This window comes from Rutilus rutilus, assembly GCF_951802725.1.
Source record: "Rutilus rutilus genome assembly, chromosome: 15".
Lineage (NCBI taxonomy): Eukaryota > Metazoa > Chordata > Actinopteri > Cypriniformes > Leuciscidae > Rutilus > Rutilus rutilus.
Window position 1 is genome coordinate 12,930,991 of NC_140220.1, and position 26,668 is coordinate 12,957,658.

Below are 26,668 nucleotides of genomic sequence, written 5' to 3' on the forward strand. Positions count from 1 at the left end.
GGGTGACATCACAGGCTCTTCAAATTTCAAACGTTCCAGTTGATGAGAAAAACTTTAGCAAAAACATTCGTTATCAACATTTTAAGGACATTTCTGTCAGTATGATTTTCTGGGCTCAATCTCGTCGTCTCGCGCGTACAAATTTTTTTTTTTTCTTTGGCTCCCCTACAAATAGCCTACCTAATAATATAATATTAATAATAAATAACAACAACATTTTAAAATCAAAGCCATTTTTCTTTTTGTTAGTTTGGGACCAGTGTTGAGTAAGTTACAATATAAAAAGTATTTAATAGCTACTATAATTACATCTTCAACAGTGTAATTAATTACTCTCTCTGCTATTGCATTATTATTACTAATGCTTTTTAAATCCCATATCAACCTCGACCAGTTGAACAATATAAGGATAAACATGAAGCTGCTCTTTTAATTCTTTCAAATAAATAATATATAAAAACTGACCAAATGCATTTAAAGGGGAGGTTACATTAAAAACATACATAGACATTAGATTTAACATTAGATTTTGATGTTAAATTAATGCAATTACATCAGAAGTAAATGTAATTTAATTACATAATAATTAAAAGTAATCCATTACTTTGCTTTTTCAAGGGAAAAGTAATTACAGTAATGCATAGTCCAGTCATTTTATGAAAAAGGGTTGAACAAATTGCAACAGAAGCAAACTCAACTGATTTTGTATCCTCACTATGTCCTGAGTAAGGAAAAAAAAAAAAATCCCGAAGAATCCCATTAGGGGATAGTTTCGAAAAAGACCCAAATATAGCCTATTCATACGCCTATTCATTCTTTTTCTTACGTGAATAGGGTAAAAAATTTTAACCTTTAGATATCACCATGAAAATTACTGAGTTGATTACTTACATCAAGACAAACAAAAATTGTATTTGTGTTAATTGTGTTAAGGCATGGACAAACGGTGCATAAACTAATTACATGTGTGCTAATTTGCATAAATACCACAACAGATCTAAACATTGGGTAAAGCCAGGTGAAAATGTCTTGTTGAATCTTGTTGACATATAACAGTAAAATACTTGATGTTAAGGTCTGAATTGAACCCATTTAGGCTACCCATGAACATTAATACATAGAGGCAGGAAGAAGGACTTTAAACCAGCCATTATATAGGCTACATATAAAAGTCTCCCTGTGTTAAAAATCAAGCTTTTAATGTTGTTTGTTTTTAATGTCTATGTGGTGTTTTTAATATGCTTTATTACAAACCATGTGCCAATTCATACTAGCCTATTGCTAAGTATTTTCTCCTTAAAGGCCCCATGAAATAAAAAATTTTTTTTTAGCTTTTAGTATGAATATGTTAGCCTTAAGGTTATGAATAAGCTGGTGTGTTCCAAAACAATGACAAAATTCGCATTTAGGGGATATAAGCATTCAAAACTTTTACAGTCTCTCACTTCCGCTAAAATGCATCACAGATTTTTATGACATCACTGCGGACTTCAGCTTCTCATCATATCTTCTGTCCAATCAAATGCTCTCTAGAATCTAAAGCGTCCCGCCCCCTATGCTATAAACGCCACCTGGCCAAAGCGACCGGCTTTGACACGTCACGGAGCTATATGGGATGGAGATGTGTGTTCGGTTACTCAAACGCTCGAGTTTTATTCCATTTCCCAACTGTACGTTGGTTAAGAATGAAATGGCTAGAATTTATTCACACCTCTACTATTGAATCCAACGTATCATCAGCGCTCGGATTCGCTTCAATGGTGCTGTCAAGGATGAATTGCAGTCTGTGAGTTAAACTAAACACTATTGGCTATTTGAAAAGGGGGAGGAGCCATTAAATATGTCCCGCCTTCCTTCCCTCCTGTTTCAGTGGAAATTACATCAAAGCATCATACAAAGCTGCGCGTTCCAAGGCACTTCAGTGGGCCTTTAAAACTCCAGTGAACCAGACAGTCTCAAAAAAATCGCTGGTGTTTCTGGCGTCACAAACTACCATGTAACCAATCATGTCAACATGTGATCGACAACGAGTGGATCTCCAAGCTGGTGTGAGTAAGTGGAGGCGGGGCTAATTTGCATATTCAAAGGACCGAGTATACTAAATGTAGAGCCATGTGAGCCATTCCACTGAATGGGTGACATTTCTGTCCCAAGGACATTATATGTATAAAAATGCATGAAAATTAATTCTAAAATACATTTTATTATTAAGCAAAGTGTCCCGCACATTAAGCTACCTGCAAATTTAAAATGTAAACACTAAGTAGAACACACAAAAAATTGCATTTGTTGCATGTCCCCACTCTCTATCTCTAAACTTTACCATGAAATATAATGATTAAAATCCTTCAGAAATCTTTTTTTTTTTTTTTTGCATTGTTGTGTGACCTTATATCCAATCAATGCTTTAAATGTTTTTTGTTTTGTTTTGTTTCATGAGAAAAAAAATATTTGATCTAATATTTTAGATAAAATACACATTTTAGTCGTGTCGCCGGGTTTTCACTCAGTCCTGTTACCCTAACACATTCCCCCCTCTGAAACTAAGAACATTCCACAAGACACATTTTCAACAGGAGGTGCATCATCTGGATCTTCTGAAGGCAATTGGAAGGCCAAAAGTTCAATAAAAATAAAAAAAATAAAAAAAGGAAGGCCAAAAGTAAGTCCTCTCATTTTAATTTCTGTATATTTGATGAAATTGTAACTATGACTGAGAAGATCAATCTCAACATGTCCTCTTACATAAATTATTTCTTAGATGTTATTGTAAAAATATTAACTTTTGGTAAGTCACTAGAATTTGCTCAGTTTTCTCATGCTATTAGCATGCTATGTAGCCATATGTCATGTATTTGATAACTTTTTCCTTAAAAACTCAATGCTGTTACTTTCAGTCCTGTTACTCAGATGAAAAATAACAGGAGTGAGTAGAGTCCTCTGTTTTGTTGATTTAATACTTTAAATATTAGTTGATATAATATTCACCTGAATTATGAGTTTTAAGGTTGCAATTACTTAAATTGTAGACATTAGTATTAGTTTTACGGTGTGAATGCCATGCTTCCAGGGAGCCAGTCCACCACGAAGTGACTTAAACATTTTGTCTTTGTCTTTCTTATATTTTGTAGAAGATGCAGAGAACCCATACTATGCAGGTGCCAGAAACACCCACCCATGGCATTTTGCAAGGGAAGGAGCAAACACAACAGCAATCCTCTCTTTTCTCCCTTTTTGTCTTAACTTCCCTCTTTCTCCCTTCCTCTCTCTTCTCATCTGTCTCCTTCTTTCTCTTTCCACCTCCTTCGCTGTGAAGTACTACTAGCATAGTACATCACTTCAACACAGAAATCTTATGCACACACAGTCATGTACACTCTCTCTCATGCACACACATATGGACACTCATTCCTGTTTCCCAATGTTCATTCCTGTTACCAAGTGTTCATTCCTGCTACTTTTTCTTTTTCTAAAAAAATAAAGTTAAACCACTGTTTTTATCAGTTTTGTTTGGTCCATCATTTATACGATTGTTTAATAAATTAAATTATAAAAAAATATATAAATTTGCCTTGATATATATTAAAAAAAATGTCACAAATATAAATTATTTCAACAAATAAACAACAATTTCTTTAAAATAAACACTTTCTTGTGGGGAAAACAAAGGAATTAATTGACATGCGAATTAATGCAGGACTGAGAAAACATGCTTCTGCTTAGAATCCTTGTAAAAAAATAAATAAAGTTGCCTGAGATTGACCAATATACATTTTGAATAGTTAAATATGTGTAGTATTAGATTCAGTGTTGAAAAAAGATTAAAAAAAATAAAGTTTAATTTTGAAGAGTTACAAGCAATTGTCACTTTGTCATTGTCATGACAAATTGTCATTGTGGCTATTTTAAGGATATTTTTCAAGGACTTTTTTTTTTAAATATGTCCTTTTGGTAATCAAAGATGAGTTTAAAATGATGAAAATGAGGGATAAAATGATGGACTACAGGGGGATTAATGTCAAGTTTGGTCAACCTGCGTTATCTCACACCACCGACGGGTAAACCATTGACTATATTTCGGTTGATGCGAATCGACCAAATATATACAGTGCACTTTAAAACACCCTCATGTGCAAGCGTGTGAAGCAAAAACAACATTATATTTTAATCATATTCCGGAAAATGCTGAACTAAAAAAACTATCTTAAAAAGATTTATTCCCCTTTCGTTGCTGAGAGACAGCAAACAGACCCCTGTACAGTAAGATGGTTTCGTCCAAATCTATAACAGGAAGAGCCGGTGTTTACCGTTTGCGAACAGGAAGTTGTGCATCGTGCCAAAATCGATGCAGTCTGTCAAATCAAACGATTTGTTGCGGAGAAAATGAATTTAAAGTGTTTGTCCGCTGCGCAAAGACTTGGTCGAGGTTAATGGAAAGCAATCGCTGAGAGATTTTGCAATAATGGTGCATACTGGAAAGGAAAACTGGTTTTCCTAGGCAATTCGCTTCCTGTGAGGTGACACCGCCAATACAGGTAACTTAGTCTACTCGCGGTACAGCTGTCATGTATAGGGTATAGATCGTTACACAAAATAAACACTTCTCCTGAATACTGAGTGACAATTAAAATGCGAACCGAATCTAGTATGTGACGTTAAGAGCTTGTCCAGTGTGATTCTGTCAGTGTTGATGCAGTAAAAATGCTGTGCATTGAATTCCTGACATGACATGTTGTTCGTAAAACTTGCCATATGCCAATCATTACTGAGATCACTTAGTCTCTAAATGTTATTTCCAGATTGTCCTTGAAAGACAGGTAAAGGCTTTGAATAAGGATTGTAACGAACATTCTGCTACCTTTTGACATGTTGCATACTCTTTATTCCACGTCAGTCACTACTGTAGCCTGTTTCAGTGGTGTTTCAATTAGGACATTGTCATCAGACATTTTGTCATCAGACATACATGCGAAGGAGACATTTTGTCTTTTGTAGTACAGGTATTCATTATGTTTTTTCCCTGACAGTGAGATAGGCAGACCCTCTCAGTATAAGGATGGGTGCTGAGAGCAGTGCCCTGCCAAGCTGTGTGCTGGAAGAGCCGCTGATGACGCTGCCCTCTGGTCTTACCATGTACTCCGCCCTCCTCCAGGATGGCAAGCCTGCCTCCGTCTTTGTGCACAAGCAAGACAATGAAGATAAAGTCAATAAAGCTGCCAAGGTATAAGTGAACCGCTAATAAGTAACCTCACCAATAACCTGCATTATCTGTCAAAAGTTTGGGCACATCTGCTTACAAACACTTTATTAGTAGTATTTTCCACATTGTAGAATAATAGTGAAGTCATCAAAACTATGAAATATAAATTGAATTGAACTATGGCAATTATGTAGTAGTCACATTTTAATATATAAATAATAAACAGTTAATTATTATAATAAATTATGAATAACTCAATTATACACATATATATATATAATACAGCCTACCTCTAAATCACTCAGCTATTTCAGTTCTGGACATGTTATGTACATTGAAATGAATTAACATGAGATAATAGGCTACATTTTCCTTTGCAGCACTTGAAGACATTAAGGCACCCATGTCTTCTTCGCTTCCTGTCATGCTCCGTGCAGGGTCACGGTATACATTTAGTGACAGAGCCAGTTGAACCATTAAAACGGCTGCTTGACAATCTTACTCCGGAGGAGATCTGCGCAGGCCTCTACGACCTGCTGCAAGCGCTAGTTTTTCTACATGACAGGGTAAGAGTCCATTTATATTTAATTAATGTGTTTTTTTTATTCAGACATTTAGTTGAGCAATGACATATGTGACCCTGGACCACAAAACCAGTCACATGGGTTTATATTTATACACCACATGAAAGCTGAATAAATAAGCTGTCCATTGATGTATGGTTTGTTAGGATAGGACAATATTTGGCTGAGATACAACTATTTGAAAATCTGGAATCTGAGGGTGCAAAAAAATCGAAACATTGAGAAAATCGCCTTTAAATTTGTCCATTTATGTTCGTGATTGTGCTGCATTCACTCACAAAAATAAATGTTTTAAATATCAACGGTAGGAAATTTACAAAATATCTTCATGGAACATGATCTTTACTTGATATCCTAATATGTTTTGGCATAAATGAAAAATCAATCATTTTGACCCATACAATGTATTGTTGGCTATTGCCACAAATATACCCTTGTGACTTGTGACTGGTTTTGTGGTCCAGGGTCACATGTAGCTAAATCATTCCTTTTTTGTTTCTTAGGGCAAATCAAGTCACAACAATGTGTGCATATCCTCAGTGTTTGTCAGTGAAGATGGCCATTGGAAGCTTGGGGGGATGGAAACCGTCTGCAAGTTTTCAGAGGCAACACCAGAGGTGACATCTGTTACTAATTTATGCCTTACACATACTTTAAAGGTACACGTCAAGTCAAGTCAAGTCATCTTCATTTATATAGCGCTTTTAACAATGTAGATTGCTTCAAAGCAGCTTTACAGAGATAAGCGTATAATTTAAGGTAACAGAGATTGTTTTGGCTTTATAGCAGAGTTAAGTTATTTCCATCTAAAGTTAGTTTTGATTGATTTGCTTCCGTCGCAACGATCATTTGTTATTAAATGATCTAAAAATGATTGTTATTAAATGATATAAATTTGTTACACTATGTAAATTTTGGCCCTCTCGTGGTAAAAAAACAACAACCACCATAATAATCCAGTAATGAAACAAGTGAAGTATTTATGAGCGAGTCATTGAATCATTCACTCAAACTGATTTTAAAAAAAGAATTCATTAATGTTAGTGATCTCTGTTTGAACATCGTGAAAAGAATTCCCCTGAGGTTCGAGATTTAGTTTGCTCCATGTCATCCTTTCTCGCTCGTTGTGCTATGCCACTTCCACATGGGTCGACGTAGCTAGAGCAACTTTTCTCTATTTACGGATATGACGAGTTACACACAGGAGAGTGACACAAGTAGCAATTTTGAAATTCGAAAAAAAAAAAACCACACATATAATAGGTTTACCATAGTGAATCAGGGTAAGACAAAAACATGTTTTAGAAAAAGGATTCATGGTGTATTGACTTAAATTTTGTTAATTTTAAACAAAACGGTTTCATAGTGTACCACCTAGGTCTCAATGTCTCTTTTGTTTCAAAAGACTTTGTTAAAAATAGTTCAATATTTTTAATACCAAAATATATATATTAAGTTATAATAATATATAGATTTATATGATAGATATTATATTATAAAGTTGATTACTCTAACCCTTTGTATGTGTAACTTCCTCGCCAGTTTCTCAGAAGTATCCAGAATGTAAGGGAAAATGGTGCCATTCCTCCCGAGGAAACGGTAGGTACCAAATATACCACCATCCAAAGGTTTGGGGTCAGTAATATGTTATGTCATTTTACAAAATATTTCTATTTCAAATAAATACTGTTCTTTTGAACTTGCAACAATGTACTAGTACAAATACAACGTAGCACAACTGTATTCAGCATTGATAATAATAAGAAAATCCAAATCAGAATGAAGGATCATGTGACACTGAAGACTGGAGTACTGATTTAGCTTTGCCATCACAGGAATTATTTACATTTTAAAATATATTAAACTAGAAAACAGTTATGATAGTTAGAACAGTTAGAACAGTTTCATAATATTACTGTATTTTTAATCAAATAAATCTATCCTCGTTAAGCAGAGAAGACAACCCCAAATGTTTCATCATCATGTTTGTTGCTGGAATTCACAAGGCCTGGGACAAATTACTGGCTGACGATGACAGCCCTGATCATTCTGACTAAGTAATATAATAATGTTTTTTGTTTTTGTTTTTAGCTTGAAGGATTCAAAATTCTTCCCGACAAGCATGCCCACTCCCGAGACGCTTTTTCATTCGGGGTGATGGTGGAGGCTTTTCTTCCACTCCTGACGGGACACGGTTAGTAACGCTCTTAATTCAGCAGACGCATGTAAAGCGGGCTCGGTGTGTCTAGGATTCATCCTGTTGTTGCAGTTGCTAAGCCCTTACTGCTCAGACATTGTGACATTTGTTAATGGACTGACAACTGCGATCACAACCATTTTACACGTCAGAGGCTCTTTAAAGACAGGTTTTCCATTCAGAGAGGGTTATAATGTTGTCATGTTCAAAGAACAAAATGATCCACCTGAGCAATGTAATAGTGATGCAACATTTTGGCTTCTATGCTGATTTTTGGAGCAGAGGCTCGCTGAAAACATATGCGTGGCTGTCTGTGCTATCTTTTTTTCTTTCTTTTTTTGTGAGTCTCACCCACTAAATAGTTTTTCCATTCCCTCTTTCTTACATGTTTTTATTTATTTTTCCATGTCTGCTCCCCATTTTTGTAACCTCCATGTGGTCCTCCACCCAAACTTTCTGTCTCAGTCTCAGATGATTTGTTGGAGAGTCTAAAGAACATGCTGCAGGCCAGCCTATTGACCCCTGACCCCATGTCTCGCCCATCACTCAGCATTCTGCTGACTCACACTTTCTTCAGGTTCGCTTTTGAAAACGACTCTATTTAAATTAAGTCTATTCGTGACATAAAGTGTCTTTTGAAATGACCTAATTTTAGCTGAAAATTCAGGAATAAATTACACTTTAAATTGTAGTAATATTTCACTATTTGACTGTTTTTGCTGTATTTTTGATCAGATGTAATTTAGTTTGCCTATAAAAAGTTAATTTCCCTAAATTTAAATATAATGATTATTAAGATGATGAAATGATTTAAATGCATAACCTATCTCTTATAGAAATGACTTCTTAGATATCATGAATTTTCTGAAGAGTTTAACCCTGAAAAATGAGGAGGAGAAGAATGAATTCTTCAAGTAAGCTTCCCTCTCAAATACATGATTTTATTAGAAGGATGACATGTTGCGCTTAAATAACTGTGTGTTTCTGCAGGTTTCTCTTGGACCGAGTTCAGAACCTCCCAGAGATGTTAATTGCTACACGTCTGGCTCCTAATCTACTCAATTCTTTAGTGTTTGCTGAGCCCATGGCTGTGAAAAGCTTTCTTCCTCACCTCCTACGGCCTAAGCAAGGTAAAACCAGTCAGTAAACTTTTAGGAGATGCTTACTTGTACTCTTCATTAGTCTCAGTGGTGATCTGTTTTCTGATGTACAGACTCGAGTGTGAGCGCTGGAGAGGAGTGTCTTCTGTCTTTGTCTTTGTATCGGAGATACGTGGTTCCTCAGCTCCTCAAGCTCTATAGGATGAATGAAGAACACGTCAGGATTGTGCTTCTCTCCCACATTCACATCTATGCAGAGTTCTTTCCTCATGAAGAACTCAAAAAACAGATTCTTCCTCAGGTACTGAGAATGTTTGTTCTTGTATCAACAGCTTAGTACTACTGTATACTTGTTTAGAGAAATATAAAATGAGTACATTTATAATGTTTTTAAGTTGATATTTGTACTTTGATTGTTTCAGTTATTTCCCACACTTTATCATTCAGGTTTTGCTGGGAATGAGGGATACAAATGACTCACTCGTCGCTCTGACGCTACAGAGCTTGGCTGTGCTTGTTCCGTTGCTGGGTGCCCAAGTTGTTGTTGGTGGGGAGAGGACAAAAGTTTTTAAACGGACTACGCCAAACTTCCCCAAGTCAACAGAGGTCACCCCTGAGAGTAAGTATCCTGTAGCTGGATTCTCATTTATCAGTAAGTCTTCTTAATGGCTAATGTATTTATAAATCAAATTCAGATGCTAAGGTATGAAACACTTTTGATGGTACTAACATTATTTTCAGGCCACTGGAGGACGCTGCTGCATCAATTTCTACAAAATTATCTGTTTTTCTTTCCCTATAAGAGGAGCTGAATTCACCACACTTTAAAACGACAACAAAAATTTGATTAATCACATTGATTATAAACAGACAAAGACATTTTTAATGTTACAAAAAAAACATACTCTCATCTAACTTTTTCCTCTGCAGCATCGCCTGTGCATATTGTTGGGCCATTGCATCCCCATATCTCACAACCACCAAAAGTTCTGAATGTGTTCCCTAAGGGCTCAGAGGACAAAAAGGTTGTTATAGAAAATATGTACTCCTTCCAAGCAACTGAAAAAAACACTACCCAGCGCACCATTGCAGAGAGAGCAGGTATGTCACAACTGACACTTACAGTCCTGAACTGCTTATTCTCAAGCAATAATTTGGACATTTGAAAAGAAAAGCTAAATTTATCTTGAATTAAATGTATTTGTCCCTACTTGGTGTTTGAATGTGCAACCCTTCTAAAACAAGTGGTCTCTCCAGCATTGAGCAGCGAGATGTCATTCCCTTTGAATGGGTACAAAATTGGCACACAGGCTGTGGACAGCATGAAAAGTAACGGAGCGGTGAGATCCGACGAAGACTGGCCTAACTGGAGTGACACAGAGGAGGCAGAGAAAGACAAGAGCCAGTCAGTCCAGATCAGCATTCGGTCGGCAGACATCCCAGATCAGAGCAACTCTGCTATGCCAGCTGACAATGAGGATGAGAGCAAGGAACCCTGGGATGATTTCGAGGACTCAGAAGTGACTTCAGGACAATCACCTTCCACTGCTTTACCAGTCTTTGTACCAAAGACATCAACAAAAAGCAGTTTGTCATCTTCTCCAAAGCAATCAAAAGCACTCAAACTGAACCTTAGTGTTAAAAGTGTTCCAGATCATAACCATACCTCATCATGGGACCCCAGCTGGGACCAGGGAACTGACACCCTCAAACCCAGCAAAACAAGCTTGGCATCGGAGCCCAAGCCAAAAAGCACAATCAAAAGCCCTGAAGCTGGAAGTCTTGGGGAGGAGTTCACAATTGCAGTGAAGAAAAAGCCAGAGAAAGATCCAGAACTAGACTTCTTTGCAGACATGGTCCCAGATATAAAGCTGTCTTCCTCATTTCTGCTCCCTGTGGAGAGCTCGGCTAGTGAACTCATCACGGGACACGCATCAGACCCATCGATAGATAGACTAAGCCTCACTGCCAAATTTGCTGCAGCTGACTTAACTGAAGTAAGTTCAGCTGTGCGACCCAGCATTTTTATAACTACAGTATGATGATGAATAACATTGAAGCGTTCGCTGAACTTTTGTTTTGTTTTGACAGACGGAGGCAGAAGGTTGGGGTGATGACCTCAACTGGGAAGATGAGAACGCATGGTGATCAGCTTGGTCCTTTACACAAAGCCATATGACAAGAGATTCCCATACAAAAACAGTTACATATTCCATCATGACATTATCACTAAAGACCAACCTAGACCACAACTTGACATAAAAATGTAGTAATTAAGAACTATAATTTAAGAGAGAAGTGTGTATTTTCAGATTCCCCCACCCAGTTCAATATGATAATCACTCTACTGTCACCATAGAAATTGTTTGGCTATTGAAAAAGGTTCTGTGCAGTTTAGTTTTTTTAAGATAGCATGACGGACCTAAATATGCCAAATTCTATTAGGAATCCTTCAGTTATGTTGCACAGAAAAGGGGTACATAACTTGAAAATACATCTACTTCTAATGTTGGTTTTATTTGTGCCATACAGGTTTTTTATTTTATTTTTGTTCGATGAGCCTTAGAGGACAGACAGCCTCAACTTGAGAAAAAATACATAGACTCTAACTTGTTCAATAGATTTGGGTGAAAGCCTGACATAATTTATTTGTATTATCAGCTGCTGATTAAATAAAATGGTTTTATGGTATTTGACCTTCTTTGATTCCTTTCGACATTTTGTTCACAGATTTGTTTTATGTTGACTATGAAATTTAAAACAAAACAAAAATCTAGCCACAGACTTAAGGTTGACACTACACCAACAGACACCAACCAAAGCCAGCAGACGTGTTCGTTGGATTTCAGATCAGAGTGTTAGCTCGTTGGTTGGCATTTGTTTTCAGTGACTGAATATGTTCAATCTGTGTTTGTTGGGTTATGGAATGTCTGGGCAGTATGGTATGATTTTTTTATGGTATCAACAAACTGATTTAATCTGGTGATTGTTGGTGTCTGTGCAGAGTGAACTTGCATTTAGACTGATTACAATTAAATATTTAACTGACAGCCATGATGTCATTGTAATTTTTAAATTCTGAATTGTAATTAGTCTTCTTTCTTGCATTTATTTCGCATATCTATTTAAAGTCATCTATTTTGTAAATGCATATCATAGATCTTATTGTGAATGATTCATCCATGTTTTTTTTTATTTTTAAATGACCTCATAATGACTCATAACTCATTTAGTTAGTTTAAACCCCACTCCTCTACATGCTCGCATTAATTTTCGGGTGCAACGGCCATATCTCAACAACCGACATTACACTCTGATGCAAACTAAAACATGGAAGAAAAGATCTGACGCAACTTGTTTCATTGTAACTAACCCTTGTAACTGCCTTTACACTAAATGCTAAGTTGATTTTCATGCACAACCAAAAGAAAAATGGCTGCTGAGCATCACAACAACAGCAAGCACTAGTATTTCTTAATTAGGATAATGGGATGGTGGCATTAATATGGTACATTCATGTCATGTTGAGTCAGAATCTCATAATTATATTAATTGCGACATAGTGCTAAATGCACCATTAAATGGGGCACTTCAGACTTAAAGATGTGATGTCAATATCCACAAGAATAACAAATACTAGAAGCTATAAAACATTCAATTTTTATAAAGTTTAATAAACAATGAAATGGTCTTTTGGAGTGACCCTTCTCCATATAAACTTCTATACAAATATCTTAGGTGAGATCAACAAATGTAGTGGTATGGAACAGACAAGCAAGTGTTGTGTTAAAAGCAGCCAGAGGTAGAGGTGGTGTTGTGGTTGAATCAGGGCTGCTGTTCTTTAGAGGTGTTGATTTGAGTTATCAGTGTCTGTAAGACCTGAAGTCTGGCCCTGACCCACACTGGAGGGGACGGGCTGTGGCCAGGCCCCTCTATTGCCTGCAGGGCTTTCAAGGCACTTTCTGCCGTCTGGAGGTATCGCTCATACTCCTCTTCTGTGTTGGTCTCCTGTCTTGCCTTTTTTGGACATGGCTGGCACAGAAGAATAATTATAGAATTAGTAAAAGTTTTTTCCATCGGTATGTCAGGCAGAAAAGTAAAACATCCTTTCACTCACTCACCTCCTCAGTAATTGGTGTGTGTTCAGGTGAGCTGTTCTCACGCTCCATTTGCTCACAGTGTTTCTCTATTATACTCCTCCACTCCTTGAGACGTTCTAGTCTCAATTCCTCAGACTCCTGCAGTGAGACGGTCTATAGAAAGTAATACAATAATCTATATAAGGAACACAACAATAACATTTTTGTTTATACATTTAAAGTTTACACATATCTCACTAGTTACCTTACTGAGGAAGTTTAACACTTTGGTTTTGACCTCCTCTGATGTCAGTGTTTGAGAAATCACTTCCTCGTGGTTGGTTATCTTAAAAGTTGAAAAAGAGACGTGAGCTGGATTACAAGTCATCTTAATAATAAATATATATATATATATATATATATATATATACACATAAATAAATAAATGGATGAGATGTTAGGTTAGGTTAGTGTTATGTTTCAAAAATGTATCATTATACATTCACTTCTGATTTACTGATTTACAAACTTCCAATTGAGGATACGGCCTGTTTAATAAAAAACTACTTGGTTAAAAATGGTTATATAATGGGAAATTTCTGACCTCTGCAAAGAGGCCAAATGCCTCCAGGACATGATGGAGTATCAGCCAGGATGGGTGAGTCAGGAGACCATTAAACAGAGCACTGATTTTGAGCAAAACTTGGCACTGTAGTCACACACATACATTTTCATTTAGTAATTTCTCTTTGTGTGCATATGAATGAGACTCATTTGTGATCTTAAAAACATCTTACTCATATTCCACTTATACCTGAATATTTGGAGGAAAAAATACTTTTCCCATGGAAGCAAGGAACTCCAAACCAGCTAAAAGTAAGTCATCAGAGCATTTCTGGATAGTCAAACCACTCAAACATGAAACAGCCTGAAAAAAAAAACACCCCAAAAAAACACTTGTAACAAAGACAAATAAAGCTTTAAAAGAAAGGTTCTAAAGATACACAGTAAAAACTGAGGTGAAAGAAGTGGAAAATGACCCACTGAATGTAATGTTAAAAGATCACCTGAACGATGACATGTGGCTCTACACTTTTGATCAGAACAGCTGATAATGACAGGAGTAGCTTCACAGTGCACTGGAGAGGAGGATGAACCTGCACCTGATAATAGTGAAGAAAAACTATAAACCCAGTAACAACTGAATAAGAACAATTCTTAATTGTCTCATGCCATCCCTGTAAGTACAACTGCTTAACATGAAGGGCCCTATTTTAACGATCTAAGCGCATGGTCTAAAGCTCACGGCGCAAGTACACTTCAGGTGTGCCCAAATCTACTTTTGCTAGTTTAACGACGGGAAAAATGGTCAGCACGGCAGGCGCATGGTCTAAAAGGGTTGTCCCTATTCTCTTAATGAGTAATGGGTGTGTTTTGGGCATAATGTGCAAAAAAACAATCAGTCTCTCATCTCCCATTCCCTTTAAAAGCCAGTTGCGCTCGCGCCACGGCGGGTTGCAATTTACATGGTGGAATTTGCAAGCGGAAAGACTGAACGCGTCTCTAGAGAGGAAACGGATATGCTCGTGCGCAAGGTTAAAGCGCGTGAGCAGACCATCTACAGGACAAGCCGGATTCCACCATATCTTTATGTACACAATATTAATCTTTTACATTGTAATCCTTTTATTTTTAATATTTGGCTAGTTTGTGTGCTGCTGTGCGTCCCTGTTGTGGACCCGCCTATAGGCGCACCTTACTAACGTGCTCTTTAAATAACAAAAAAAATATTGCGCCGTTTCAGTTGGTCAATGGGGTTATGGGGCAGTCTATTTCAGTTGCCTCAAAATAGCAACGCGCCAACACAATTGGTTTTCAGACCAGCACGCCCATCGGCGCACAAATGGGTGTAAATGCATTTGCTATTTAAACAACGTGGTGCAGGACATGAAAATGATAACTGAAACTAGCAAAAAACACTTGCGTCGTGCCGTATTGAGCCAGGTGTATGATAGGGCCTATAAACTTAAACTTAATCTGTGTAAAACTATACACAACCGTTCACAAATATGCGGTCTGTAAGATTTTTAAAATGTTTTTGAAAAGTCTCTTATGCTCACCATGGCTGCATTTATTTGGTTAAAAATACAGTAAAAGCTGTAATATTGTGAAAAATGATTACATTTTAAATTATAAAATATTTTAAAACATTAAAATAGAAAAGTTAATGTAATTTACTCCTGTGATTACAAAGTTTAGTTTTCAGCAGCCATTACTTCACCATGGAATAAAACAATTTAAAAGATAATTGCACATTGTTATCTCGCAATTCTGTCATTATTTCTTATTTCTTTTCTCAGAATTGCGAGGTTATATCTCGAAATCCTGACTTTATAACCCACAACTGCGACTTTATATCTCGCAATTCAGCCTTTATATCGCGCAATTCTGAGGAAAAAAAGTCAGAATTGTGAGATAAAAAGTCGCAATTACCTTTTTTTTTTGTGATGAAAACAAGCTTCCATATCAGTGTCTCGTGATCCTTCAGTAATCATTCTAATATGCTGATTTGGAGCTCAAGTAACATTTCTTACTATTGGCAATTTTGAAAACAGTTGTGCTGATGAAAATATTCGGCAGACCCATTCACTTCTTGTGCTTGCTGAATAACAGGAGAGCCAGGAGACAGCATAGCACAATATTAATATATTAACAATTTATAGTGAGTGTAAACTTCATGAATGAATTGAGCAGAGTGCGATCGCAAATCAAATAGCCGCGTTGCAGTCTCTGTGTGTCTCTCAGAAATCAGGACTGTGACGAGAGTGATATCAACTAAAATACTACATCATACACATTTTTCTACAATTTGATTTGTCTATACAGTGAGGAAAATAAGTATTTGGACACCCTGCTATTTTGCAAGTTCTCCTACTTGGAAATCATGGAGGGGTCTGAAATTGTCATCGTAGGTGCATGTCCACTGTGAGAGACATAATCTAAAAAAAAAAAAAATCCAGAAATCACAATATATGATTTTTTAACTATTTATTTGTATGATACAGCTGCAAATAAGTATTTGAACACCTGTCTATCAGCTAGAATTCTGACCCTCAAAGACCTGTTAGTCTGCCTTTAAAATGTCCACCTCCACTCCATTTATTATCCTAAATTAGATGCACCTGTTTGAGGTCGTTAGCTGCATAAAGACACCTGTCCACCCCATACAATCAGTAAGAATCCAACTACTAACATGGCCAAGACCAAAGAGCTGTCCAAAGACACTAGAGACAAAATTGTACACCTCCACAAGGCTGGAAAGGGCTATGGGGAAATTGCCAAGCAGCTTGGTGAAAAAAGGTCCACTGTTGGAGCAATCATTAGAAAATGGAAGAAGCTAAACATGACTGTCAATCTCCCTCGGACTGGGGCTCCATGCAAGATCTCACCTCGTGGGGTCTCAATGATCCTAAGAAAGGTGAGAAATCAGCCCAGAACTACACGGGAGGAGCTGGTCAATGACCTGAAAAGAGCTGGGACCACCGTTTCCAAGGTTACTGTTGGTAATACACTAAGACGTCATGGTTTGAAATCATGCATGGCACGGAAGGTTCCCCTGCTTAAACCAGCACATGTCAAGGCCCGTCTTAAGTTTGCCAATGACCATTTGGATGATCCAGAGGAGTCATGGGAGAAAGTCTTGTGGTCAGATGAGACCAAAATAGAACTTTTTGGTCATAATTCCACTAAACGTGTTTGGAGGAAGAAGAATGATGAGTACCATCCCAAGAACACCATCCCTACTGTGAAGCATGGGGGTGGTAGCATCATGCTTTGGGGGTGTTTTTCTGCACATGGGACAGGGCGACTGCACTGTATTAAGGAGAGGATGACCGGGGCCATGTATTGCGAGATTTTGGGGAACAACCTCCTTCCCTCAGTTAGAGCATTGAAGATGGGTCGAGGCTGGATCTTCCAACATGACAATGACCCGAAGCACACAGCCAGGATAACCAAGGAGTGGCTCTGTAAGAAGCATATCAAGGTTCTGGCGTGGCCTAGCCAGTCTCCAGACCTAAACCCAATAGAGAATCTTTGGAGGGAGCTCAAACTCCGTGTTTCTCAGCGACAGCCCAGAAACCTGACTGATCTAGAGAAGATCTGTGTGGAGGAGTGGGCCAAAATCCCTCCTGCAGTGTGAGCAAACCTGGTGAAAAACTACAGGAAACGTTTGACCTCTGTAATTGCAAACAAAGGCTACTGTACCAAATATTAACATTGATTTTCTCAGGTGTTCAAATACTTATTTGCAGCTGTATCATACAAATAAATAGTAAAAAAATCATACATTGTGATTTCTGGATTTTTTTTTTTAGATTATGTCTCTCACAGTGGACATGCACCTACGATGACAATTTCAGACCCCTCCATGATTTCTAAGTGGGAGAACTTGCAAAATAGAAGGGTGTTCAAATACTTATTTTCCTCACTGTATATATATAGGTCTATTTATACAGATATTGGCTCCGCTGCACACCCCTAACTGGGATACATTTGTTCAGGAAACTTTGATGAATAGAAAGTTAATAAGAACATAATTTTAAATAAAAATCTTTACTGTCACTTTTGATCCATTTAATGCATCCTTGCTGAATAAAAGTGTCAATTTCTATCGGGGAATAAAAAACTCTTACTGACCCCAAACTTTTAAACAGTTGTGTATATATGAAATCTGGTCACCTGGTTGCTACTCATGCGACTCCATAGCTGAGAGATGATCTTTACACAAGACAGCACACATTCAGCCTGCAGGCTGCTACCTCCCAGCACCAGCAGCACACAGCCCAGTATTCGGTTCTGGATCACAAAGAGAAACAAGAGTTAAAAGTGGGTAAAGGGCATATTTATCTTTAAGGCGAGTGGTTTTTAAGAGCAGGGTGTGAGATATAATTGACACACTGTGGATGTGTTAATCTACAACACAATAAAACCTTAAAGGAACACTCCACCGTTTTTTCATATTAAACTATGTTATTCCCTTAACTAAGACGAGTTGATACATACCTCTCTCGTCTCAGTGTGTGCACTCAATCGCTCCGGCGCGCGGCAACACTTGTCACCATACTTGGTCGTGTAACTACTCATGTAACTATTTAAATAGGGAAAACGTGGAGGTGTTTGGTGGCTTCTAACTTCATCTCTGTTTGGTCCCTAATGAATGAACTGGGCTAAGCTAAGTGCTATCAAAGTGTCGCCGCGCCCCGGAGCGATTGAGTGCACGCACTGAGACGAGAGAGATATATACAGTGAGGAAAATAAGTATTTGAACACCCTGCTATTTTGCAAGTTCTCCCACTTAGAAATCATGGAGGGGTCTGAAATTGTCATCGTAGGTGCATGTCCACTGTGAGAGACATAATCTAAAAAAAAAATCCAGAAATCACAATGTATGATTTTTTAACTATTTATTTGTATGATACAGCTGCAAATAAGTATTTGAACACCTGAGAAAATCAATGTTAATATTTGGTACAGTAGCCTTTGTTTGCAATTACAGAGGTCAAACGTTTCCTGTAGTTTTTCACCAGGTTTGCACACACTGCAGGAGGGATTTTGGCCCACTCCTCCACACAGATCTTCTCTAGATCAGTCAGGTTTCTGGGCTGTCGCTGAGAAACACGGAGTTTGAGCTCCCTCCAAAGATTCTCTATTGGGTTTAGGTCTGGAGACTGGCTAGGCCACGCCAGAACCTTGATATGCTTCTTACAGAGCCACTCCTTGGTTATCCTGGCTGTGTGCTTCGGGTCATTGTCATGTTGGAAGACCCAGCCTCGACCCATCTTCAATGCTCTAACTGAGGGAAGGAGGTTGTTCCCCAAAATCTCGCAATACATGGCCCCAGTCATCCTCTCCTTAATACAGTGCAGTCGCCCTGTCCCATGTGCAGAAAAACACCCCCAAAGCATGATGCTACCACCCCCATGCTTCACAGTAGGGATGGTGTTCTTGGGATGGTACTCATCATTCTTCTTCCTCCAAACACGTTTAGTGAAATTATGACCATAAAGTTCTATTTCGTTCTCATCTGACCACATGACTTTCTCCCATGACTCCTCTGGATCATCCAAATGGTCATTGGCAAACTTAAGACGGGCCTTGACATGTGCTGGTTTAAGCAGGGGAACCTTCCGTGCCATGCATGATTTCAAACCATGATGTCTTAGTGTATTACCAACAGTAACCTTGGAAACGGTGGTCCCAGCTTTTTTCAGGTCATTGACCAGCTCCTCCCGTGTAGTTCTGGGCTGATTTCTCACCTTTCTTAGGATCATTGAGACCCCACGAGGTGAGATCTTGCATGGAGCCCCAGTCCGAGGGAGATTGACAGTCATGTTTAGCTTCTTCCATTTTCTAATGATTGCTCCAACAGTGGACCTTTTTTCACCAAGCTGCTTGGCAATTTCCCCGTAGCCCTTTCCAGCCTTGTGGAGGTGTACAATTTTGTCTCTAGTGTCTTTGGACAGCTCTTTGGTCTTGGCCATGTTAGTAGTTGGATTCTTACTGATTGTATGGGGTGGACAGGTGTCTTTATGCAGCTAACGACCTCAAACAGGTGCATCTAATTTAGGATAATAAATGGAGTGGAGGTGGAAATTTTAAAGGCAGACTAACAGGTCTTTGAGGGTCAGAATTCTAGCTGATAGACAGGTGTTCAAATACTTATTTGCAGCTGTATCATACAAATAAATCATATATTGTGATTTCTGGATTTTTTTTTTTAGATTATGTCTCTCACAGTGGACATGCACCTACGATGACAATTTCAGACCCCTCCATGATTTCCAAGTGGGAGAACTTGCAAAATAGCAGGGTGTTCAAATACTTATTTTCCTCACTGTATATCAACTCGTCTTAGTTCAAGGAATAACATAGTTTAATATGAAAAAACGGTGGAGTGTTCCTTTAAGCATTGAAATAAAATAAAAGTCCCTGCGTTTTCCATGGCCAAAGTGCAGGCTTTTGTTTTGTGTCCAAAACTTTAATCTACAACAGCCCTTATCAGAATTTGTTCAGGGTAAAACACATTCACAGCCTTGGAACTAAAATCTTGATCCAAGCCTCTCCACTTCCTCTGCCATTAGATAAGCACAGATGGATAAATAAGGGTAATTCGTTTTCGTAATAATTCGTTACATTTATATAGCGCTTTTCTAGGGTGTCTTGAGTAATGAACTGTCAGTGGTTAGGTAGAGTTTATATGCCAGCATTTTTGATGGTTGTAAAATCAAGGCCTTATGTGATTCAAAATGATGGAACATCCTGTTAAGTATTAAAAGTTTATGTGGTTGGTGGCAGCACTGTCACTTCAGTTCCCTCACCAGTCTCGGTATATCTCCCAGCCTGTGGCCACTATTCTGCCATTCCTGCAGCACAACAGAAGCCCTGGCGAGCACTTCTTCCTCCACCTGCATGCGTGCCTCCACACACAGACACCTCAGCAGAGTGTGACGCCACACACACACGTTCTCCTCCTGAGAGGGAGGGAAGCGCTCCACAAACTCCACCTGTCACAAAAACACTTCATCATACTTAGAAATGCACCATTTTGCTACCTTCAAAACTAAGACAGAACTGTGGGAACATAAACTATATTAGCAAGCCAAAAAAACTAACAAACTCAATGTTCTGAGGAAGTGTTCTGCAGAGTCATGTTCATATGCTATATCTGGACAAGAGAAAAAGAAACTAACCTGGTGTTTTGGAGTCATGAGAAAGAGCAGGCGTCTAAGCAGCAGGGTCAAGTGAAACAGCTGATAACCCTCACCAGGACATGACCTTATCTAGACAGTACAACAACAATACAGGTCACAGAAGCAACTAGTTCTCTACTAAAGGCCTTATATTTTATGTTAATATGTTCAGAAAAATATTCAAACTGAAAGAACTCTAAGAAAAATGGGTCCAAAGAGTATTGTCACCTTCAAAAATGTCAATAGATTTAGAAATAGAAAGATGCAACAGATTATAAATATCAAGGATTAAGAAGAAGATAGGAAGATAGAAAAGTACAGTTTTGAAATAACACAGTAAAGGCATTTATGTTACAAAATATTTCCATTTCAAACAAATGCTGTTCTTTAACTTTCTATTAATCAAAGAATCATGAAAAAATGTATCAGTCGCCACAAAAATATTAAGCAGCACAACTGTTTACAATATTGATATTAATAATAAATGTTTCTTGAGCACGGTTTAGCATGTTCAAATGATTTCTGCAGAACCATGTGACCCTGAAGACTGGACTAAATGATGCTGAAAATTCAGTTTTGCCAAATTAATAAATACAAATTTTAAATATATTAAAACAGAAGACTGCTATTTGATTGAAAATAAAGTAATATTGTGAAATATTATTGCAATCAAATAAATGTTGCCTTGGTGAGCATAAGAGACTTTAAAAATGTCACTAGCCTCAAACTTTTGAGTGAGTGTGAGCGCGTGTGCGTGCGTGAGTGAGTGAGTGAGTGAGTGAGTGAGTGAGTGAGTGAGTGAGTGTGTGTAAAACATAGAATATAAGTTGTTCATCCAACACTTAATTAACGACATTTACAATAATACCAAGCACACAAGACAAATGCCACAAGAGTGTTGTGATGGACAGGTGTGTTCTTCCCCATGTTCTTTTGACACTAATTGTCAGGTCATTCTGGGTGTAAGAGAGAAAAGGGTCCCCTGTGGTCCCTCATCCCAGACAGGTTTCCAGAAACCCACAAGAGCACAGAAAAGGTCACATTCCCAACAGACTCCACTCACCAGGTGAGCAATAAGGAGAACATGGTGAAAACACAATTCGGCCGTGCCATACCTGAAGAGAGAAAGAGAGAACACAACTCTGATATTGTACATAAATGTGTACTTCTTTTATTCTTTAGTGCAGTGCAGTAAATGTTTTCTTTCCTCCTTGCCTAACATTGACAAGTCTTAGTAAAGGATGGTTATCAATATCACTGCGGGGGTAAATAGAAAGTTCTAAATGACTTAACCACAATGACAAAACTTTGGAATTTTCTAATATATTAAACACAGGAATGTCCCCTAATTGTTCATGCTCAACGTTACTGTGACAGCTCTGGAAAGTGGTAGTCATAGAAGTCCGATGGTCTATGCTCCTGGGTGTGTGTATCTGTACTTACCGTGCCAGGAAACACCAGACATCTGTGGCCAAGACAGCCGTCTGTGTGTCTGCCTGTAATACGGCAGCTAACAGTGACCGCTCCTTGAAGAAGGAAACAGAGAGGACTGCAAGATTATGAGATGTTTCCTTTTACTGAAGTGATCATAAAAATAGCATGAGAAAATAATTATGTCAAGAAGACACGTCAAGCTGCGACTGTGTCTTTTCAAGACAAAAGGTCTGAAGTAAATTGTATACGTCACGTCATCCAGAGAGAAACGTCAACAGGGTACCCCCAGGATCCTCCAACTTAAATTCAAGGCTTTTTAAGACCTTTTTAATACCATTTCAAATGAAATTCAATGCCAACTTCGTACCAATTCCGACAGAAGTATGAGGGGAAAATGTAAAATCTGTATACATTTTAAACCCTAAAAAATAATTATGTACAAGTAGACTATTTGAATTAAATAAAACATTTTATTTAAATTATCAGTCATATTTAATACATACGCATCAGTGTTGTAGCGTGCACGTGTGTAGGCCAATGTTAATTTTGGCAGCCATTTTTGATTTAGTCTTACTCTTCATCTTCAGACGAAAATGCTTATTGGTCTTAGTCACATTTGAGTCATTCTGCCTTTCATAGTTTTAGTTGACGAAATGTGTTTGCATTTTTTGTCAACTTTTAGTCATTACTTTTAGTCAAACTGCAGTTACTTTAATTTTGGTAACTATATGTAGTCTTTAGACAGAAAATGTCATAATTATTCTCTCTAGGCCAATTCGATTAAGCTTATGAGAAATTAAAATTAAGCTAACAGGCTGTATTGACATTGCACTCTTTAGCAGTAGCACTTGTGCAATTCTACATATCCCTTTTCCTTAGTTCTCCAATTTTTTAGAGTGCCGTACCCCCTCTCTTCCACGACTGCAGTCACATCTTTCCATTAAAGGGATACTCCACTTTTTTCGGAAATATGCTCATTTTACATCTCCCCCAGAGTTAAACAGTTGAGTTTTACCGTTTTAGAATCCATTCAGCCGAACTCCGGGTCTGACGGTACCACTTTTAGCATAGCTTAGCACAGATCATTGATTCTGATGAGTCCAGTAGCATTTCTTTCAAAATGACCAAAGAGTTTCAATATTTTTACTATTTAAAACTTGACTCTTCTGTAGTTAAACCGTGTACTAAGATCGACGGAAAATGAAAAGTTGCGATTTTCTAAGCCTATATGACTAGGAACTACTCTCATTCCGGCGTAATAATCAAGGAACTGTGCGGCTGTACCATGGGTGCAGCAGGCGTAATGATATGACGCAGCGCCTGAAAATAGGTCTAATAGGTTAGACAAACTTAGTCCCGGTCACGTTGGAAGAAGTTACCGAGCTGGGGACTATTTATAGGCGCTGCGTCATATCACTACGCCTGCTGCACCCATGGTACAGCCACATAGTTCCTTGATTATTACGCTGGAATGAGAGTAGTTCCTAGCCATATAGGCTTAGAAAATCGCAACTTTTCATTTTCCGTCGATCTTAGTACACGGTTTAACTACAGAAGAGTCAAGTTTTAAATAGTAAAAATATTGAAACTCTTTGATCATTTTGAAAGAAATGCTACTGGACTCATCAGAATCAATGATCTGTGCTAAGCTATGCTAAAAGTGGTACCGTCAGACCCGGAGTTCGGCTGAATGGATTCTAAAACGGTAAAACTCATCTGTTTAACTCTGGGGGAGTTGTAAAATGAGCTTATTTCCGAAAAAAGTGGAGTATCCCTTTAACCCTCTGAGGTCGGCAAACGCGCCCACGCGTTTTGCTGGATTTTCTTCACATTGTAGCACTTTAAACTTAAATTACTCCGTCATTTATGGTCATACAGAAAAAAGAAATATAAAAAAAGAATCTGTGATATTTCTACTTTTGTATGTGTCCACTTACAATCAAATCAAAACATTGTGCTTTTGAAAAATAAAGAAAATAAACAGGGTGTGCGTTCTGCCTCTCCGTCGCGGTGAACTTTTTTTTCTTGAGCACGTCTATAAACTGAAACAAAACTCAGCGAATACTTGTCACACATTTATGAACCATATACCTTTATAAACATTTAAGTGTGTACTTTTAAATGATCGGATTCAAACTGAAAACAAATATTCTCTGTTTAAGTAATTTGTATAAAACCAACAAGATGTCCAGCTTCTCAAACGCTTCCTAATTAGTTTTAATTTGACCACGCCTACTCGCGCAAAAGATATTCACATGCAAATCTCCACATGGAACGAGAACGCGCTCATTACCTCAAAAACAAAACACCAAAACACTTCATCAGTCTCTGCTTTTCGTCGAGATTGAGAGACGCGTCCTGAGCTTACATTGGCTTTACCCCAGAAGAAGAACGCGATTTGAAGATAAGGTAAGAAATTCTTACATATTTGTTTGTTATTGTTGCATAAATTTCACATTGCAGTTGAACTGTTGCTAGATATATGGTGAATATTATCATATTTAGATCCGTGTTTACTGTTACTGTGTTTGTGGATATCTGCTCAAACGTAGATATGTATATATGGTAACCATAATGTTTTATATTTGAGCGCGATCGCGTTTGAATGTATCACATTTTGCATCGCGATCGCGTTTGAATGTATCACATTTTGGATCGCGATCGCGTTTGAATGTATCATATTTTGGAAAAGCAAAACGTTCCAAACGGCTTTTACTATTATCTCATTTCATATCATCATAACGAATGGAAACATTTGAAGTAACATGATAATCAATATATTTTTCTCTAGCTTAGTTGTTACTGAAATCTTTTGGAAGATTTATATAGGCTGCTATATTGTTATTATTTTATGCAGCACTGCGCATAGCCTATACCTACAAGGCACAACAAACGTGGTGTTCATTATATAATATATTGTTGGAAACATTTGTGTGTGTGTGTGTGTGTGTATTCTGTGAATTTTAAAAAGCAATTTTAACCAGAAAAATCAAAAATGTATTCCCAAAATCGTGCAGGCCTTTCTCTTGATATCAGTATGTTCACTTTTTTTTTTTTTTTTCAGGACCCAGATGCCACTGAGTCCTGCTGACTTCAACATTCACAGTACATGTCTCTGTACATGAACATGGTAAAGTGAAAATCAAACACCTTGGAAATGAAAGGTATGTACAATGTTTTTAGGAATGGCACAAAGGTCTCTTTCTTTGGATCATTGTTATCAATAAGTGCTTTTTTGTTGTGTATCTTTGGATTATGTTGTGTTGTAAATAAATCCAAACAATTTTAAAAGCCATTCTTTTTTAAATCTCCTCATTCTTTGTGCAAGGTTGGTCAGAATGATGGGCCCTGATAAGCTCCTAATAGGGCCATTAGGGAGTGTCTTTGTCTTTCTCAGGTGTAAAAAGCCTTACATATTAATGAGATGGTCCGCCCCTTCGCATATTGCTTTTTCACACAAAACACGTCGTAAAATTTTTAAATCAATATATTGTCTTCTCTGAATGAGCAGTCAGGGTGATTTTCACATAGTTTTGGAGCAAATATTCTAGGCTACGTGATACAATTTTCAAAAGTCTTGTGAAGAAATAATCAGTATGGGTTTCATGACCTTATTTCAGTGAGAATTTTTTTTTGTATTTTCACAAACCACGCATAAATGACATTATCTCAAAACTACAAACTTTTACACACATGCTGCTGATATATTATTGTAGCAGAGTTTGTGCTGAATACAGTGTAATTAGACTTTAGCCATGAAAATGTCACAAGTAACAGAAATAAGCACAAATGTCAGAGCATGTCAGAACACCTCCAGGGCCCAGAAAACACCTCAGACCTCAGAGGGTTAAGGGACAATATTTGCCCCATTTAATCGATTTTTCCATTTCATTTTTCACCTTTATAATACTTTTAAAAATAAATAATGCTTTAAATAAAACAATGTTCAATAAATATTCAATGCTAAAAAACGTTTAATATTAATAAAAATATGATATTAAAATCGCCAGTAGGTGGCGGTAACTCATTGTCTTTGTCAAAGCCACAGAGTTTGTTGCAAAATAGAGCAATAAGCCTGTTTAAAATTTAGTACATCACTTAATGTTACCCTTTTTTTTTTTTTACTGTTGTATAAAATCAATGTCACATTTGAAATCGTGTGGATAGTTGGGAAACATTGCATTCTTGCTTGCATAATGATCAACATTAAAAACACTGCTGTATATCAGCCTGCATTTTGATCGCAGATTTAGTCGCACAAACAGCGCAAGCGGCTCGTGACAGATATTCTCAAATGAAGATCGCTGAACTCCAGCTTGTCTG

The 26,668-nt window shown here is 37.6% G+C and overlaps 2 protein-coding genes across 4 annotated transcripts in view; one reads left to right on the plus strand and one right to left on the minus strand.

Moving 5' to 3' along the window:
- The first annotated feature begins 4,262 nt into the window (after positions 1-4,262).
- On the plus strand, positions 4,263-11,777 carry scyl3 (SCY1-like, kinase-like 3). Of its 2 annotated transcripts, none has more exons than XM_084431472.1 (14): positions 4,263-4,535; positions 5,028-5,221; positions 5,581-5,766; positions 6,288-6,401; positions 7,327-7,383; positions 7,876-7,978; positions 8,447-8,558; positions 8,818-8,895; positions 8,972-9,111; positions 9,195-9,382; positions 9,529-9,700; positions 10,012-10,182; positions 10,339-11,078; positions 11,173-11,777. In XM_084431472.1, the coding sequence occupies exons 2-14, from the start codon at positions 5,057-5,059 to the stop codon at positions 11,227-11,229; spliced, it is 2,283 nt and encodes a 760-aa protein (XP_084287598.1). In that variant the 5' UTR covers positions 4,263-4,535; positions 5,028-5,056; the 3' UTR covers positions 11,230-11,777. The 2 variants fall into 2 exon arrangements, with proteins under 2 accessions (XP_084287598.1, XP_084287597.1); XM_084431471.1 differs by having other exon boundaries at positions 4,284-4,535; positions 10,327-11,078.
- A 957-nt stretch (positions 11,778-12,734) lies between these two features.
- Positions 12,735-26,668, minus strand: part of firrm (fignl1 interacting regulator of recombination and mitosis) — a 27,770-nt gene continuing 13,836 nt past the window's right edge. For both annotated transcript variants that reach the window (XM_084431470.1, XM_084431469.1), the window contains 11 exons: positions 22,355-22,437; positions 21,975-22,026; positions 20,912-21,001; positions 20,540-20,725; positions 17,901-18,017; positions 14,228-14,323; positions 13,975-14,088; positions 13,765-13,869; positions 13,426-13,506; positions 13,203-13,334; positions 12,735-13,113 (listed from right to left, as the gene is read on the minus strand). In XM_084431470.1, coding sequence (XP_084287596.1) covers positions 12,907-13,113; positions 13,203-13,334; positions 13,426-13,506; positions 13,765-13,869; positions 13,975-14,088; positions 14,228-14,323; positions 17,901-18,017; positions 20,540-20,725; positions 20,912-21,001; positions 21,975-22,026; positions 22,355-22,437 — 1,263 coding nt within the window. In that variant the 3' untranslated portion in view covers positions 12,735-12,906. The remainder of the gene's footprint in view (positions 13,114-13,202; positions 13,335-13,425; positions 13,507-13,764; positions 13,870-13,974; positions 14,089-14,227; positions 14,324-17,900; positions 18,018-20,539; positions 20,726-20,911; positions 21,002-21,974; positions 22,027-22,354; positions 22,438-26,668) is intronic.